This window comes from Chroicocephalus ridibundus, chromosome 1 (genome assembly GCF_963924245.1).
Source record: "Chroicocephalus ridibundus chromosome 1, bChrRid1.1, whole genome shotgun sequence".
NCBI classification, from domain to species: Eukaryota; Metazoa; Chordata; class Aves; order Charadriiformes; family Laridae; genus Chroicocephalus; species Chroicocephalus ridibundus.
Genome location: NC_086284.1, coordinates 17,773,534 through 17,789,124, shown reverse-complemented (window position 1 = coordinate 17,789,124; position 15,591 = coordinate 17,773,534). Strand labels below are relative to the sequence as shown.

General features: G+C 42.5%; 1 protein-coding gene across 8 annotated transcripts in view; it reads right to left on the bottom strand.

Annotated features, from left to right (window-relative positions):
- The window catches only part of YAP1 (Yes1 associated transcriptional regulator), a 94,958-nt gene extending 79,623 nt beyond the window's left edge, over window positions 1-15,335 (bottom strand). For 5 of the 8 annotated variants that reach the window (XM_063329878.1, XM_063329887.1, XM_063329917.1 and 2 more), the window contains exons 1-2: window positions 14,694-15,335; window positions 11,448-11,695 (exon numbers count right to left, since the gene is read on the bottom strand). In XM_063329878.1, the coding sequence (XP_063185948.1) occupies window positions 11,448-11,695; window positions 14,694-15,014 (569 nt within the window). In that variant the 5' untranslated portion in view covers window positions 15,015-15,335. The remainder of the gene's footprint in view (window positions 1-11,447; window positions 11,696-14,693) is intronic. The other 3 variants (XM_063329897.1, XM_063329907.1, XM_063329940.1) reach the window with 1 other exon arrangement.
- Between the last annotated feature and the right edge of the window lie 256 nt (window positions 15,336-15,591).

The following is a 15,591-nucleotide window of genomic DNA, read 5'->3' as shown; positions in this document are numbered from 1 at the left end:
TACTGGCAACAAAATACTGATCTGGACAGACACTTGGACAGTTTTAAAAAAAAATATAAATCAATACAGGCAGTTTAAAAAGATGCTGCAAAAAAACTCTCTTAACAAGAGCAAAGCTGGCAGGTCCCAGCAGCTGCTATGTTTTAAAACTGAACATCTTATGAAGAACAGCATATTAAGCCTTAGGAAGAATAGTATAGCTACTTCTACTGCCTCCCTACTGCCAATATTCCTAATTTTTATCTCCACTTCTACCACACATCACCTTCCGAATTTTTTCCTTCGCCTAACCATTATAAGTATACCTTAGATGTACTACACAAAAAGATACCTATATGAAGCAACATAGCATTATCATCCAATTCTGCAGTTCAGCCTTGCCATGTCCACCAAAAGCCAAATACAGGCTTGGTAGGATCCACTAGAGGGGTAACAGATAGGAAATTCTCAGCTGATTTAAAACACTGGGCAGGAGCATGCGCCAAACAGCCTGATAGCTTTGACAAATAAGTATTTTTTTCTCTAGTAGAAATACTGCCTTGAACAGTATCCAAGTGATATACTAACCTAAACGAAAAGCTGCCAGTCCTAATGAAGTGCAAATGAAAAGACTGCTCGATGAAGCACAATGTGACAGCACCAGTTGCTACTGCACTGCAGTTTGTGCATCTTAGTTTAATAAAACTTTCTCTTTTGGGACTCAACAGTTTGATAAAGTAATTCCTTACAAGAATTTGCATCTTATTTTTCTGCAGCTTCCAAAACAGACAAAAGATTTTTAGCTGGAATTCAAGAACTGAACAGCATCCTATACAATAAAAGAACGCATGCATCTACTTCTTTTACAGGTCTGTCTTGCAAAGAGAGACCAAGTACAGGCACAGCTACCTCCATATGGTAGGTGGGGCTGGAATATTTTAATCAACAGTGGGTATGTAACTGAGTGGTTAGTATTCTAAGCTCTCGTAACTTCATAACACAACTGCAGGTAAGGGCAATAATGATCAAATATATTTATCTGCAGAAACTGGAGAGAAGCTGGTTATTTCAGCTAGTTATGAAGTATCACGCATTAGCAAAATTCTAAGTTTGCTTATATCTTTCATATAAAGAATTCTACAAAGTTATAGGCAAATTATGTGCAGACCTTAGCAAAGCAAGAAGAATCAGTGCCAGAATATCCTGTATTTCAAATAAATCCCATACAAACGAACTAGTTCTGCCTGCACAAGAGCTAAACAGCTTCTTGTGAGGATAAAAGATTTCTTTCCATATTTACATAAAATTTATCTATTCAAAAACCAGCAGTTTTCACTTCATCGCAACTCCCTCAACTATATGGTAAGTTAGCTGTTACCTTGGCTTAGAAAATCCTTAAGAAATCCTTTAAATCCTCCCCCTTTGGTTCCACAGAACAAGCATTTGAGACCATTTTAAAAGGGCAGAACTTGGCACAGACCAGGGTCTACACTCCTACTCCAATAGGACTGCAGAGGGGAGGAATCAATTAAAGTTCACACGCAATCTCCAAGTTGCTCACCATCACAGCATGAACAGGATTCAAACTGTAGCCCTGAGCAAAACCCACACAAATAGTTGCACTAGAAGAAGAAAAAAAAAGTTCCCCTTCTGCTTCCCCCCTCGCTATTCCAACGGAACCTTAAAACCAGAAGTTGGAAAATGGGTACCGCAACTATGAAACTGAATTAAGATTGATTTTTCCTGGAGACATTACCACATACAGATGACATTTAATTAATTAAGAAAACAATGAACTGTCCAAGTTCCTCAACAAACCTCTATAGTACAAAGCTGATCGTGTCAAGACCCACCTAACAGTGTAATAAAAAAGGGGCACAAATTTGAATTGCAAACTGTTTTTAAGAAGAATGTAATTAAGACTTCCTTTGACCTTGTTAATAGGGATGCTAAAATGTTAATTCTTAACTAACTGTTTATGCTAAGGTCTGTTTCACATTTTCTCTTCCTTATGCCTACAAAGTGACTAAATTATCAGGATATTGTGAAAAATACAATAGATTTTTTCCCAGTTATTAGTCATTACGGTTAAAAAAAAATACAAAAAAAACCCCACAAGCATACAGATTAGAACAGTGCTTCTAATACCACAAATCTGAAAGCTCCTGTCCTCTGTTACCTAGTAATTATTTAGCCCCAATATCTTAGGTCTGCTTTAGAATAGTTTCAGAATGAGATTCCTGTAAAAAGTTAAAATCTGAAAGACCAGTTATGAAAGGGAAGGCTTACTTCAGTTCAAGTGTTAAACAAGTGACATACACAGATGGAAATTAAGCGTACATGCGTTTAGGGACAGAAGGTAGGACAATGAAATACAGCTCTACACTGATGATAAGATACATATAATTATGTCAACAGCAGCATAACAAAAAGCTCTCACAAATCTATCCATACACAAACTAGAATGCAGGCAGTTTTAGCTTAGTCAGGCTCATGCGTACAAAGCCCTGTAACCATGGAATGTGCTATTCACTGTTTTCATGAAGACTGGAAGTATTTAAAACTTTTTATTGTTCAATGAGTCTAATTCATCCTGACCCAAAGACCAGCACAAAAGTCAATGGACACCTAAACTCCAATTAAAGCACAGTATTACTTTTTTTTTCCTGTAAACACATTTTTTTTCATATGTATACAAAAATGTCCTATGAAGTTGGGCATAGAACATTCTTCCAAGTCCTTTACCTTTTCCTCGTAACAGCCTTTTATACATCCGATTACACCTTTGTAAGTATATCTCATTTCATATCCTTACATCATGCAAAGCTGGTTACTCTGACAATGACAAAGGTTTTCTAATTAAAAAAAACCAAAAATCACCACTGAGTTACATGTGCATCGGATATTTAGGTCTACCAACTCTATTAACTACACCACCAGCATAGCTAGTAAATATGGAAAGAAATGTCTCTTTTACTCTATTTCTCACCATTCTAAAAAGACTATGTAAATGTTGGAATGAAAGTAACTGCAGAGGACCTGCCAATCAAGCTTTTCAAATAGGAACAACAAATTAAAAAAAAAAATTTAAAAAAATTGAAAAGTGAGATCCTAGGAGAAAATATACCTGACTTAACGTTTCTTTCCTTTACCCAAAGAATTCCATTTTTGTCTATATAACCTATGCTTGTTTGCTTTCGGATAATGTTTTATTACATCATAAATGTCTAATTTTACAACATATCCAGAAAAGGCAAAAAGTTTACTTAGCATTTCAGTTACAACAGGTAATCAGAAAGGGAAAGGCACCCTTAAAGCAGTAACACTATTTAAATAACTTGCATAGTGCAGATGGACTTCTAACAAAGCTCTCCATAAATCAGAACCCATTGGAGATAAACTAGCAATAGCAAATGACCTTTAGTTGACTTTCCTATAAAACAGTTCACCAGAAAAAAACAAACAAACAAACCTGGCTTCACAACCTCAATGTAATAATCAATAACTAAACTACTAACACTGATCTAAGTTACCAAACGGCATGTCAGAGACTCAAAAAGGATCTGGTCTTTCACTATGACGCAGCAAAGTCTCATCAGTGAAATTAAAGCAAAGTCCAAGACTGTTTTCAAGACAGCTTTGTTTCCTTAGCAACTGGTGTGACTGACAGGCAGTATACTGGTAAAAGTCCTACTTTACAAGGCAGCTTTATATTGTTAGCTTGACTTAACCAGCAATTTAGAAAACATAGCTATACTTGCCTGAAACACAGCCTGAAGTAACTTAGTTAAAGGCCAAATAAAACACCAGCAGAGTGAATCCCAGAAAACAGAGTCCAAGAAGCACTTCAGGAGGTCATGAAACAGCAACACAGTTTAGTCACGCCCTTCAAAAACTCCTGTTCTCCAAATAAAACTTCAGTTTTATTTACAAAAAAATAGCTATTAGGTACCATTTTCATAATAAAGACAAGTTTCCCCCATGCTCTAGATTCCTATTTAAATGCTTAGCAAAAAAATATAATTTAGCTGGTAAATTTCCCAATACAGCCTTATACCAAAATGAGGTTTAGCAAGGTGTTCACGAGAGCAAGGTGTTCACGAGAGTAGTTCCTGACACTACGTGGCTTCTATCTGTTAACATTCCAATACACAGCCTCCTCCCAAGAACTTTGTTTCACATTATGCTGACCCCCAGGCTGTCAGATTTCCCCTACAGACAATTCGGGCTTTCTCTTGGGTCAAATACATGGTATCCTGACCATGTCCTAGGGACACCTGCCAGAGGACACCCACTCACAGAAATCTCCTATAAATTCAATGCATTCAGCCAAGTGAAATTTTCTTCAGAATTTACAACAGAAACTGAGTCATTTAAATACTAGGGTTTACATAATCATGCACAGCTTTGTTTGGGGAAGAAAAGAAATTAAAAAAAAAGAAAAAAGAAAGACCCACACATTAAAAGAAGAAACAGCGTTTACAAAAATAGTGAAAAACAGTGAGTTCTACCATTAATCCATGCCTATGCATGTTTGAATTGTATAAACAAAAATGCAAATAGGTTGGAATTTATAAAAACACCAGGACACAAAATTAATAGGAGAACTCAGTAGCTATCAGTTTCAAAAGGTTAAGCTAAATCTAATTCCATCATCTGAATTTGTTCCCAGCTACGAAGATAAACACACGCAGTGGTCTGGCCCCATATAAAAAGAAGAGAAACATCTCTAGTTTTGGTTGACAGCTCGCTATAGCTGTTTACCTCGTTTTCGGGTTTGTTTTTTTCTTTGGTTGGCTGTGGGGGGGAGGTGTCTAGTTTTAATCAAGAGCCTGAAAGAAATTGCTTGTAGTTAGTATCAGACTAGTTTTAACAGTTAATCTTGTATCTCAACCCTGAGTAACGCATCTTGCTGTCCTGGGCATCATCCAGTAACTGCTTATGTCTGACACGTGGAAATGTTTCTTCAGTGGCAAACTAGGAATTCTGCTTTAATTTTACATGTGACCCAATTTAGGTCCTGCAGTTAAAAATTTCACCATTCCCAGTGCTAATAAGTGACTTTCTCTGAAAGTCTACTGTAAAAATGCACGAACTAAGTGAAAAATCTACCTCACTTGCTCTGTGTCAGCTTTTAAAAATTTGCAGCTGTTGCCACAATTGCAGAGGGAAACTGAACAAACTATAAATGGAGGTTTTACATTTGGTATTTTAAAGCTACTGTTTTGTTGTTTTGTTTTTTTCCAGAATAGGAAAGATAAGAGAGAGTAAGAGGTGAATCTTGTAAAAGTAGGTATGATTTTACCCATATATGCTACTGACCAGTTCAACTGTGTTTTACCCAACAGAAGTATTTTTTTTTGCAAAAACTGGTGGGGTAGTGCCTGTCTTACTTTCATGGGAACTTTCAAATTAACATCCCCTTATTATTTTACTGCTTTCTATCGAGTAGGAATTTCCATGATGTGACTGATGGGTTACAGATCACCCTATGCTACAAACCAGATGACTACTAAAAAAACCACAACTATAATTCTTTGACATCTTCAACATACAGAAGAAAGGCAAAAGGATAAGGGAGTCCAGAAGACACTCATCTTGATTTATATCAAATCCTTGTTTGTCTTTAGAAGGGGTCAAGACCCAAGAAAACAGAAGTGGTTCCACAGCGGTGTAATTGCTCCCACAGAGCTTGACGCTACTACTTTTAACCAAAAACAAACTGACAAACGTAACCTGACAAAATCTTCAATAAGCAGAATTGCAGAAGCATTATTTTTGTACACGAAATTCTGTAAACCTGTATCAGAAGCCTCCTCTTATTACTGATCGGAGAGACTCTAAGATTTCTCGTTATAAAAGACTAGTTAATGAAGATCTTGGTCACAATTATAGCTTCCAACATAACACAAAGTTTTCAGACCACAGTAAGATAAAGCTGATCTCAAATTCGACTCAGAAGATAGGAAAGCATTGCTATAAAACAGTATTAGGCATTTAAAGCATATAAACCAAAACTACACCAGTGTTCTCGACAGCTAAACCAGAAGTAATTTTGACCAATTCCATGAGGGAAGTTGAAAGATTTAATTTTAGGTTTGCTACTTGAAACAACTGTGGTTTTCCTCCTTAATGAACATTAAGTTAAAACACCCTTATTTTTCCAAGTATGCCACTGCTTTCTCTCTCCACTGAACATATATTCAGATCCTATTTAGATTTGTAAGAATTGTATTCACATTATATTTTCTACCTCTGGCGTATGCTTCCTTACAGTATTAGGGGCTCTTAGTAGAGGTTTAATCCAGTGCTTTTTGGAGTTTATGGGAAGATTTCAATAAGCACCAAATCAGACACTACTAAGTGCAAAGATTATTTTTACGAGACATACCGAAAGGCAAAACCTGTGGGAGGAAGAAAGGTACAGATCAACAGACAATTAAAAAAAAAAAGGAAGGGAAAAAAAAAGAAAATCTTCAGAGATAACTTAATAATTAAGTTACAACTAACTGCCACAGATCCTATTTTCTTCCCCAGTTCCAGAAAATAAATGCCAATATACTTATAAATAAAAGGAAAACACATTAGTGAAAACACAGGGTATGTTTTTTGTTTACCTGAAATCACATCTATCAAACTGCTTTTGGAACAGTCTTGTAAAATCACCTTGTATGGCGAGGTGTTGAATGCAGGGATATCATCGTTTGCAATTTTTCTTACGCAAAACAAAACTAAACACAAGACAAGCACCGTGTGCCATTGCTTTCACCGATGCCCACCCACTAAGCTGGCTGCAAGTCCTCCGAATCCAGAGGGCTGAGATGTACTTTCATCCCCCTCCCAGCTCGGTCTCAGCACTAACACAAATAAGGCAGCTTCCCCCTCATTCTTCTGCCGCCCTTTTAAAGATACAGAAATCTTTTAGTACAACTGCAAATTCAAAACAGTCTGTATCATTGCTGTTTTGTGGGACTCTTGAAGTAAGAGGTAGAAGGAAAGATATACACTTAGTAGATGAAAAAAAGATGGAAAAAAGACACCAAGATGAAAAAAATTATCTCAGGTTGCCAAAAACATACCATGGCATGGTATGTCTACTTCAAAAGCATTATAACTAGTATTTCTTTCTTCCAGCTCTGTTCTGAAACTGACAGATCATCGCTCTTATGACTATTTTCATAAACACTCAGAAATCATCAATATAAAAATGAAATTAGTTTGACGTATTATAAAAAAAATTTAGCAAACAAAAATATTCAACTGCTTTTTGGTATAAAAAGCATGAAAAACTGGACAAACCCATCAAAAGCAGTGGTTGCAGTTTTGGTTTCCAACAATATAGCTCTTTTAATGACAAATTAGCCTGAACTATAGAACCATAAACACAAGGACTCATGTTAACTGGTGATTCTGAATATGCATTTCCACAGGAAATTAAGGTATTCAATAAAATATTCAACTGTGCGGCAGTTTTTCCAATAAACATTTTCTGTCCTGGAAGACTAAGATTAATTTGGAGGGGTGAGGAGGAGAGCAGATAATTATTAGTGTAGTGGGTGGTTCCAGCCAGGGGCAAAAAAGGGATGCAAGAGAAATTTGACACAGTTGCTGAATACTTTTCACGTGTTATATGAGAAAAGATTAAAAAAAAAAAAAAGCATAGCAACAAAACTTCCCTGTTATCTTGAAACGGTTTGGTTTCATAACATCCAAAGCCATACCTCTGTATTGAGCCCATAAGAAATGTCTATCAGCAATCTATTTTTAAGGTTTCTGCCAGATGGGTGAACACCTCAAACAAACCCACAGATACTAATGAAAACCACCTTGGCCTCCTTCAGGAAGTCATTCAACACTTCACAGAAAAAAATAGGAAGTTGTTGATAAACTGCTTGCAAGAACTACTTCCTGTAGGAAAAAATAATTACAAGACTTATTTGCTGGACAATCAGTTAACTTTTCCTCACGCTACAAAATGAGAAGAGGTATTACACAAGCTTTGTAAGAATTAAAAGCTTAACACTAAGTTAGAATGATAGAAGAGTAATTTAAGATTGAGCGAAACTTATTTTTTCCTTCTGCAAGCTGTTGCCTGCCACTCCCGTGGCATATTATCTTTTGCCTAGAGAGCGATCCCCTGTCTTTCTCCATAGTTCACCGAAATGTCAACCAGCAGCTGGCTAACAGGAAGCGGTTAAAAAGCAAGGCAGTTGACATCTCCACACAAACCACGCCAGTCTCCCTCACTGCCTCTCTCACTGCGTGTTTAAGAATGGGCTAAAGCAATGCTGAGATGACTCAGACGTGACCACTTACTAACCAGGCAAGCCTTCACTCACGAGTTCTATTTAAGCAGCAGTTTCAGTAAAAAACACTATTAGTTTTACCAGCTGTACAGCAAGCACGTCTTAACTCACTGGCCAAAGTCATCTGCATTTTCTCTTAACAGAAAGTTATGCTCGGGAGTCCTACTCCTAACAATGAGATGAACACTAATGAGTGGAATTCTGGCAAATCGTATGTTGGGCATTCATACGTAAAGGGCTCTATTTATCTAGATGACAGACTGATTTACGAGAGTAGTTCTAGTTCAGACCCTACACTACCACTCTCACCTTCCTTTAATACATATGGATACGTGTGTGGTGTGTATTTAAAATACCTGGCCAAATAACTCTGTGCATATGTATCTATATCTACACACAAGTATTTTCTCTCCCGTACACACTTTTTTCATTTCTTTGCACAGACTACTACGTTTGCAGTGCTTGACCCATTGGTTAGTGGAAGTGACTATATTCCAGACTGTATTAAGTACGGTACTCAATTTAATATTATTCTGTTTGCACTGTAGTATATTATGATAACTATAACCATAAGGCTTAGTGACATCTGGAAAAAATCTAATAGTGTTACCTATTCTGCAAAGATCTTTCTAGAGGCTGATTACCAGACTGTTCATGGAGTGGCTACAGAACAGAGCAAATGGAAACAAAGAGCAATGCAGCCAATCCAACAAAAAAGCTGAATACTTGGAAGAAACACCAAAAATCTGCATACGGTAGAAGGAACCGCATTAAATGTCTTTAGCATCAGGAATCTTAGTACTCATGCTTCGAGCAAAATTTAAGGTATAGAGAAGATGTGAGTTTTAACAGGCTTGCAGGTATGAGAGAGAACTCAACACTAAAAAAAGCTTCTGAAATACAAACTTAATACTCAAAAATAATTCTTACATTTCTTTGGATTTCCTAAACATAAAATGCAAACATTTTGCTAGTACTTGAAATGTTTTTTGCTCCCCCCCCCCCCCCCCCCCAAATCTTCATGAACTCCAATGAAGTTGGTGGATCTCACCTGTAGATAGTATTAAACCAACCTTTTAGGAACAACAAATGTTCTTCAAGTGTGAACAGAGCCTTCAGAACTGTCCTCATTAGACTCTCCCATACCACAGCATCACCCAAGGAAAGCCAAAAGAAAACAGCCCATTAAGCTGTTTAAAATCTCCCAAGGTCAGCATGTGACCCAGCAGGGAGAGGTTCAAAAAGTACAGCCTTTATTTTTCTTCCTAACAACCTGGTTTGTTTCCACTCCTTTCCCCTTCAAGACACATCCTTCACAGCTAGCAGCTCTTTCAATCATTTACTTTGGATGTCTGCTTGAGAACAAACGATCTTGCTCATGCAGATGAGTTTGCCAGACTTGTGTGTACTTTCCAGTCTCAGGCTCTTTATTGTTCTTGCTGAAACCTGACCCTTTGAAATGGATACCAGGACACCAAGAAAGGACAAAAAACTTGCAGGGAAAAAAAAAAAAGGAAAAGATTTTTTTGCGGTAATAATGAAACTGCAGAAAAGCTTTCCAAGAACAAATCTTTTGCTCTGATTTTACCTGAAGGAGCATAATTTTAAAAGAATCGATTATAAGAGACTGAAGAAACTTCGCATCTCTCAGTTTTATTTTCTGTAAAATGTACAGCATTATCAAAACCAAAGACTTGTGACAGTAAAACTTTAAAATCAAATATCCATTTTTCATGTTTCGTAAGCTGCTCTTTAAGAGCTCTCACTAGTACAGTCAAAACAAAGTTTGCTTTTCATTTCAAAACTCAGTCTGTGCTTTCCTCAAGGTCCAATGAGCTACAGTTCTCAAATGGCGTAAACTTACACAGTTCCGAAAAATTTCTATTTGTGCCCACTGAAGAGCTCACATTCCAGAATATGCTGATTTGTTAAACTCCACTGAAGAAAATACCACATCTTCAAGATCTATATAGCTAATGCTCATTTTTGCATCCAGACAACTCCTGTAACTTCAGTTAAAAAAAAAGGGATGCTACTTTCCCTGTATAGAAACACCATTGCTATAGGGACAAGAAGCAGTTTTAAGAAGTTCTGCAAGTTCCATTTTCCTTGCAGATGATGTAGATTTGTTTTTGAAGCCACAAAATCAACTACTTCAATCAAACGCACATATTAGTGACAATCTTTTAGCAAGAAAGGTAGGAATAAAGATGTTTTTCTTGGCTGAAACAAGTTTTACATAAATAACACACGGTTCTGCCCCTTCCCTCTCCCAGCCCTGGAAATGACATACAATGGGTTATTTAAGAGACGTGCAGTTAAATAAAATGTTCAAAATATAGTCAAAATATTTAAGGGCCCATTATAAGTCTTGGTGGGCACACTTTCAGAAAGAAGGACAAGCTCCTGCTGTTTTAGAAAACTACGTAGCATAAAAGAAAATGCTCCCTGATGGATGAGGGGTCAGATGGCTGGCATGTGTACCCTCTCTTCAGTTATAGAAAAGGTGATACTAATTTCACTGTGTGAAAAAGCTACAGCTGCAGGAACAAGAAACAATGTTAGACTTTGTGCAATTTCCCTTTCACCGCAGGGAACGTAGAGGAGTTACGAGTTACAGACCCAAATACCACAATCAAACACATAGATTAATTTCCTCATGAGTAGAGAGTAGGCAAAAATGTTTTGATTGCATACTTACACAATCGTCCTTAGTAAAAAAATAGTAAAAAAATTACTAAAAATAGTAATATTCTCACTACAATAGTTTCTAAATTCACTCTGTATCATAAAAATGAGGTAAAACATATTTTGACCTGCATGAGAACTCTGGCAAGATTCAGCAAATCCAAAAGTCACGTTGTTTAAAAATCACTATGCGCATTTCACTGATCTTTAGTATACAATATAACAGACAACATTCTTCAGCTAAGATTAAGACAGGATAAACATTCAGAGTACCACACAGTTTTCAGAAACAGCAGAGAGTTGATACAGGAGAAATACCGAAGTGGAGCATGTTTTTAAAAATATGTACACACGTATTTTAAACACAATGAAATTTACTAAAAATCAAAGACTGAAAAAAAAAACCAAACCCAAACCAACCAACAAACAAAAACTCACCAGAAATACAGCTAATTGAAAATAAGTTTTACTTACTTAAGAAAGTATCTCTGTCCAGATGGTGTCTTTGCCATCTCCCAACCTGGTGGCAAAGGTACATCATCAGGGATCTCAAATGAAGACTGGCGGAGATGCTGAGAAGATGGAGCTCCGGGTCCAGTCACTACTCCAGAGGGTGTAAGTGTCCCTGGAGAAACTGCTCCCAGCTGCAGCGATGCTGGAGAGGAATGAGCTCGGACATGCTGAGGGGTCAGGGCGCCTGCTGTCCCTGCATCAGTGCTGGCCTGCCAGGAATGAAATTATTCCCATTAAGATTCTTATATTTCAGTAGGAACGCAGCTGTCAGACGACATTTCACTTTAAATGAATCGTTCAGAAGAAATTCTAAAGTTCTGCTTATTTTCCAGTAGTTACTGTGCAAGAGAGCCTCCGAGTTGGTTGGTTAATTAGCATCACAAAAGCCCTTGTGTAAGTCAAGAAATATTAACTGTAAGTATGTGCTAAGTGCCTTTAGTTTTATTTTAGTTTTTATTTTAGTTCTTACGCCTTGGTACAGGGTTAAGAAAAAAAACATGCCAGCCATCAGCAGACCTCATAGAGCATACTGCATGGCTCGTTACCGGATGGCACCCACCCACTCCCATCGCACCCACTTTCTGTTGAGGGAGTTTATTTCCCACTCTCCTTTGGGAACAGGGGTGTGGGGGTGCAAGGACACCCAAACATACACCCTCTGCAGGGGCTCAAATGACTACACAAGGAGAAAAGCAACAAAGAAATGCCAACTGACAGCAGTGAGCTCCAACAGAGGAAGACTCCTGAAATCAACCATAAAAAACCCTATACAACACTGAACACAAAATTTCCTAACCCGCACACAAACTGCACTTTAAGGGTATTGGAAGCGTATAAAGAGTCTTGCCCATGCTCTACACAAAGCAAAGCTGCAGCAAACTGTTGAACCGGTCAATCAGAAGTGACTCACAAAACCATTCACCAGAGTCACCAGTCGTAACTACACAGAACTTCTTTGCCAGTAGCAAATGCGTGTCCACCGTGAACAGAAAAAGCAGCTCTGAAAACTAGATTAAAATAATATTGACCTTTTTTTACATAATTACCGATTAATTGATTTTGTAGATACACCAGAACAACACAGGCACCTGTAATAAGATGCACGTATCAGCCCTTGCCACACCTCCCTACACAAGGTATTGCACCACACGAGGCCCCATTTATATACTCTTACGGAGACTGACAATTCTGTTTCACTATATCTGTGTGCAAGCACGCGTGAAGTTTAATATATTAAATTGGAAACGAATTAGCTTACGTTTACAGAAAATACACAAGCTGCAAATCAACTGAGTCTGCGGCACTTTAATTCTTGAGAAACAGGGAGAATTACAGAAACTTACAGACCTTTCCTGTTGAACAGAATATTTTTGTGGGACAGCTAAACAAAAAGGAAAATGAAAACAGTCTTATTTTAAAAGGCAGTCCGCAATGAAGCAAATTATTTGGCTAGATTTCGAGTTTATGTTTTAGGAGGCACCGACTGCCACAAGGAGCGGTGACCCAATCAAATATGCATTACAGATGGAGAGTAACATACACAAGCGAGATAACGCTAAGCTTAAAAGTACAAGTTGCATGAACGTCACACACGTTAAGCGCATTTCAAACACGATAGCTATTTAACCGCAGATACTGCGTTTAACAGGACACAGCACCAAGTGTTAGCTGGATGTATCCCAGTTCACAGGGGTGCACAGCGGAACTGCGATAAGATTTGCACGGCCATACGTAATAACCCAGCTCCTCGCTGGATTTCAGTACGTTATTAAAGGTCTGCAAGCCAGAAGCCAGCAGAACTACAGAAGCAGCTCAGCCCCACCCCTTTCTATTTTCTTTTCAGTCTTGCAAAATGAAGGCCAGACTGATTTTTTCGAGTATTTGGAAAATGAATTAACTCCTAGGCTGAGAGGGTCTGTGCCAAGGTTCAGCCTGGAGTAAACCTCCGAGGCCAAGTTATAAATCCTTCAAAACAGAAGTTTAATAATGGAAATGTTGACAGACCCTTAACAACAAGGGTACCAGGCACCAGTACACAGAGCGAGTTTCACTCCTACTGGCTGCACAGATAAAAGTGACAATTGCCAATAATAAAACCTCTTTTACAGCTTAGCAACAAAGTTCATTACTTAATAAAACACTCAGGGTCGGCACAGCCTCCTTCCAAAAAAAGTTGGGAGCAGCAGCCTAAACATTAACTTTCCGTCGTATTCGCACCGGCGCTTCGCTTTGGCACAAAAGTCACCCTGCTCCGAGACCAAACGCTGCCGGAGGCCCAGGGCCGGCCCTGCCCCGCATCCCCCCCGCTCCGGGCCGGCCCTGATCCGCATTCCCCCCCCTCCCCGGGCCCAGCCCCGCATCCCCCCGCCCCCTCCCCGGGCCCAGCCCCGCATCCCCCCGCCCCATCCCCGGGCCCAGCCCCGCATCCCCCCGCCCCATCCCCGGGCCGGCCCTGCCCCTCATCCCCCCCTTCTCCCCGGCCCCAGCCCCGCATCCCCCGGCCCCGGGAGGTCCCGCCTCGCACCGGCCCTGCCCCCGCTGCCCGGCGGACCCCCGGCGCCCTCAGAGCCGGAGGGCGGCTCGGGAATTAACTTCTGGAGACAGACTGTGGGGGGGGGGGGGGGTCATCCCACAGCCCAGCGCAGCGATGAAATGGTGGAAGAGCTACATCCATGTTGTTTGATGCGGGGGGGTAGAGTTTGGCACAACCTCGTTACCCCCCTCAGCACACGGGATGAGACCCCAAAGCGAAATCCGCCCGGTTTTCGCCTAAGTTTTTTTGAGCCCCCACCGCCACCCCGGCCCCGGCGCGGCCGAGCGAGCGGCCGCGGGTCCCGCCGCGGAGCGGATGTGGAGACCGAGGCCCCGCCGGGGACCGGGCCGGAGCCAACGGCCGCCGCGGCGCCGGCTCCCCCTCAGCGCCCCGGGGCGAGGAGCCACGCAGCGCCCGCCCCCGGGGGAAGCGGGGGGGAGGGGGGGGGGGGGGCGGAGGAGGGGAAGGAAGCCATCGAGCACCCTGGCCGGGCGCCCCCCGCCCCGCTCAACCCTGCGGAGGGCGGATTCCCGCCCCGGCCCCTTCCCCCACACGCCTCCCCCGGGAGGAGCTCGACGGCGGCGGGGAGGGAGGAATGGGGGAGCGCCGGGCCGGGCCGCCCCTCGCCTCCCCCCCTCCCGGGCCGGGCCGCCCCCCGCCCTCTCCCCCCTCACCTGGCGGGAGTGGGCCTTGGGCTCGGGCGGCTTGAAGAAGGAGTCGGGCAGTTTCCGAAGCCGCATGGGCAGCGTGTGGGGCACGTTGGCGCCCTTGGGGTTCATCACGGCGTTGAACAGCGCCTCCAAGTCGGTCTCCGAGTCGCCCCGCACATGGACGATCTGGTGCCCCGCCGGAGGGGGCCCCGCACCGGGGGGCTGCGCCGCGCCGGCCGGGGCCCCCGACACGGAGCCCGGGGGCTGCGGCGGCGGCGGCTGCTGCGAGGCCGGGGGCTGCGTCGCCTGCTGCGGCTGCTGGGGTTGAGGCTGCCCGGGATCCATGGCTCCGTCGGGACCCCCCGGCGCTTCCCTGGCGGGGCTCGGCGGCTCAGAGCCCGGATTCCCAGCCCCGCATGCCCCGCTCCCCGGGCCGCGGCTCGTCCTGCTGTCGCCGGTGCTTCTCGCCCCTCGGCGGGGAAACCGACCCGGCCGCAGCAACTGGCAAAACAACTCTGACCGTGCGGCGCTTCCCCGAGCCCGGCCCAGCCCGGCCGGCGCCTCTGTCCCAGCGGCGGAAACTAACTCACACAACACTCCAAACAAAAGTTCGCAGTTACGCCCGCCCGAATCACTCTCCGCCGCCGGCCCCGCCCCTCCTGAGCCCGCCCGCACCGTATCCGACACAGGCAGCCTGCGCCGCGCAGCTCTCCTGCCTGCGCCCGCCCGCACCGCCTCCCGCTTTAGGGGCGCCCGGGGGGGCGCTGCGCGACCCCCCCGGCCCAACACCGCGCGCGGCCCGCAGTCGCCTCACGCCTCGGTTCGCCGCCCCCCCTCTCCCCGCTACTCCTTTGCTCGCCCGCCCGCCCCTCTCCCGACTCCCGCCCGCCCGCCCTCAGCCGCAACGGAGCGGTGTCGCCAA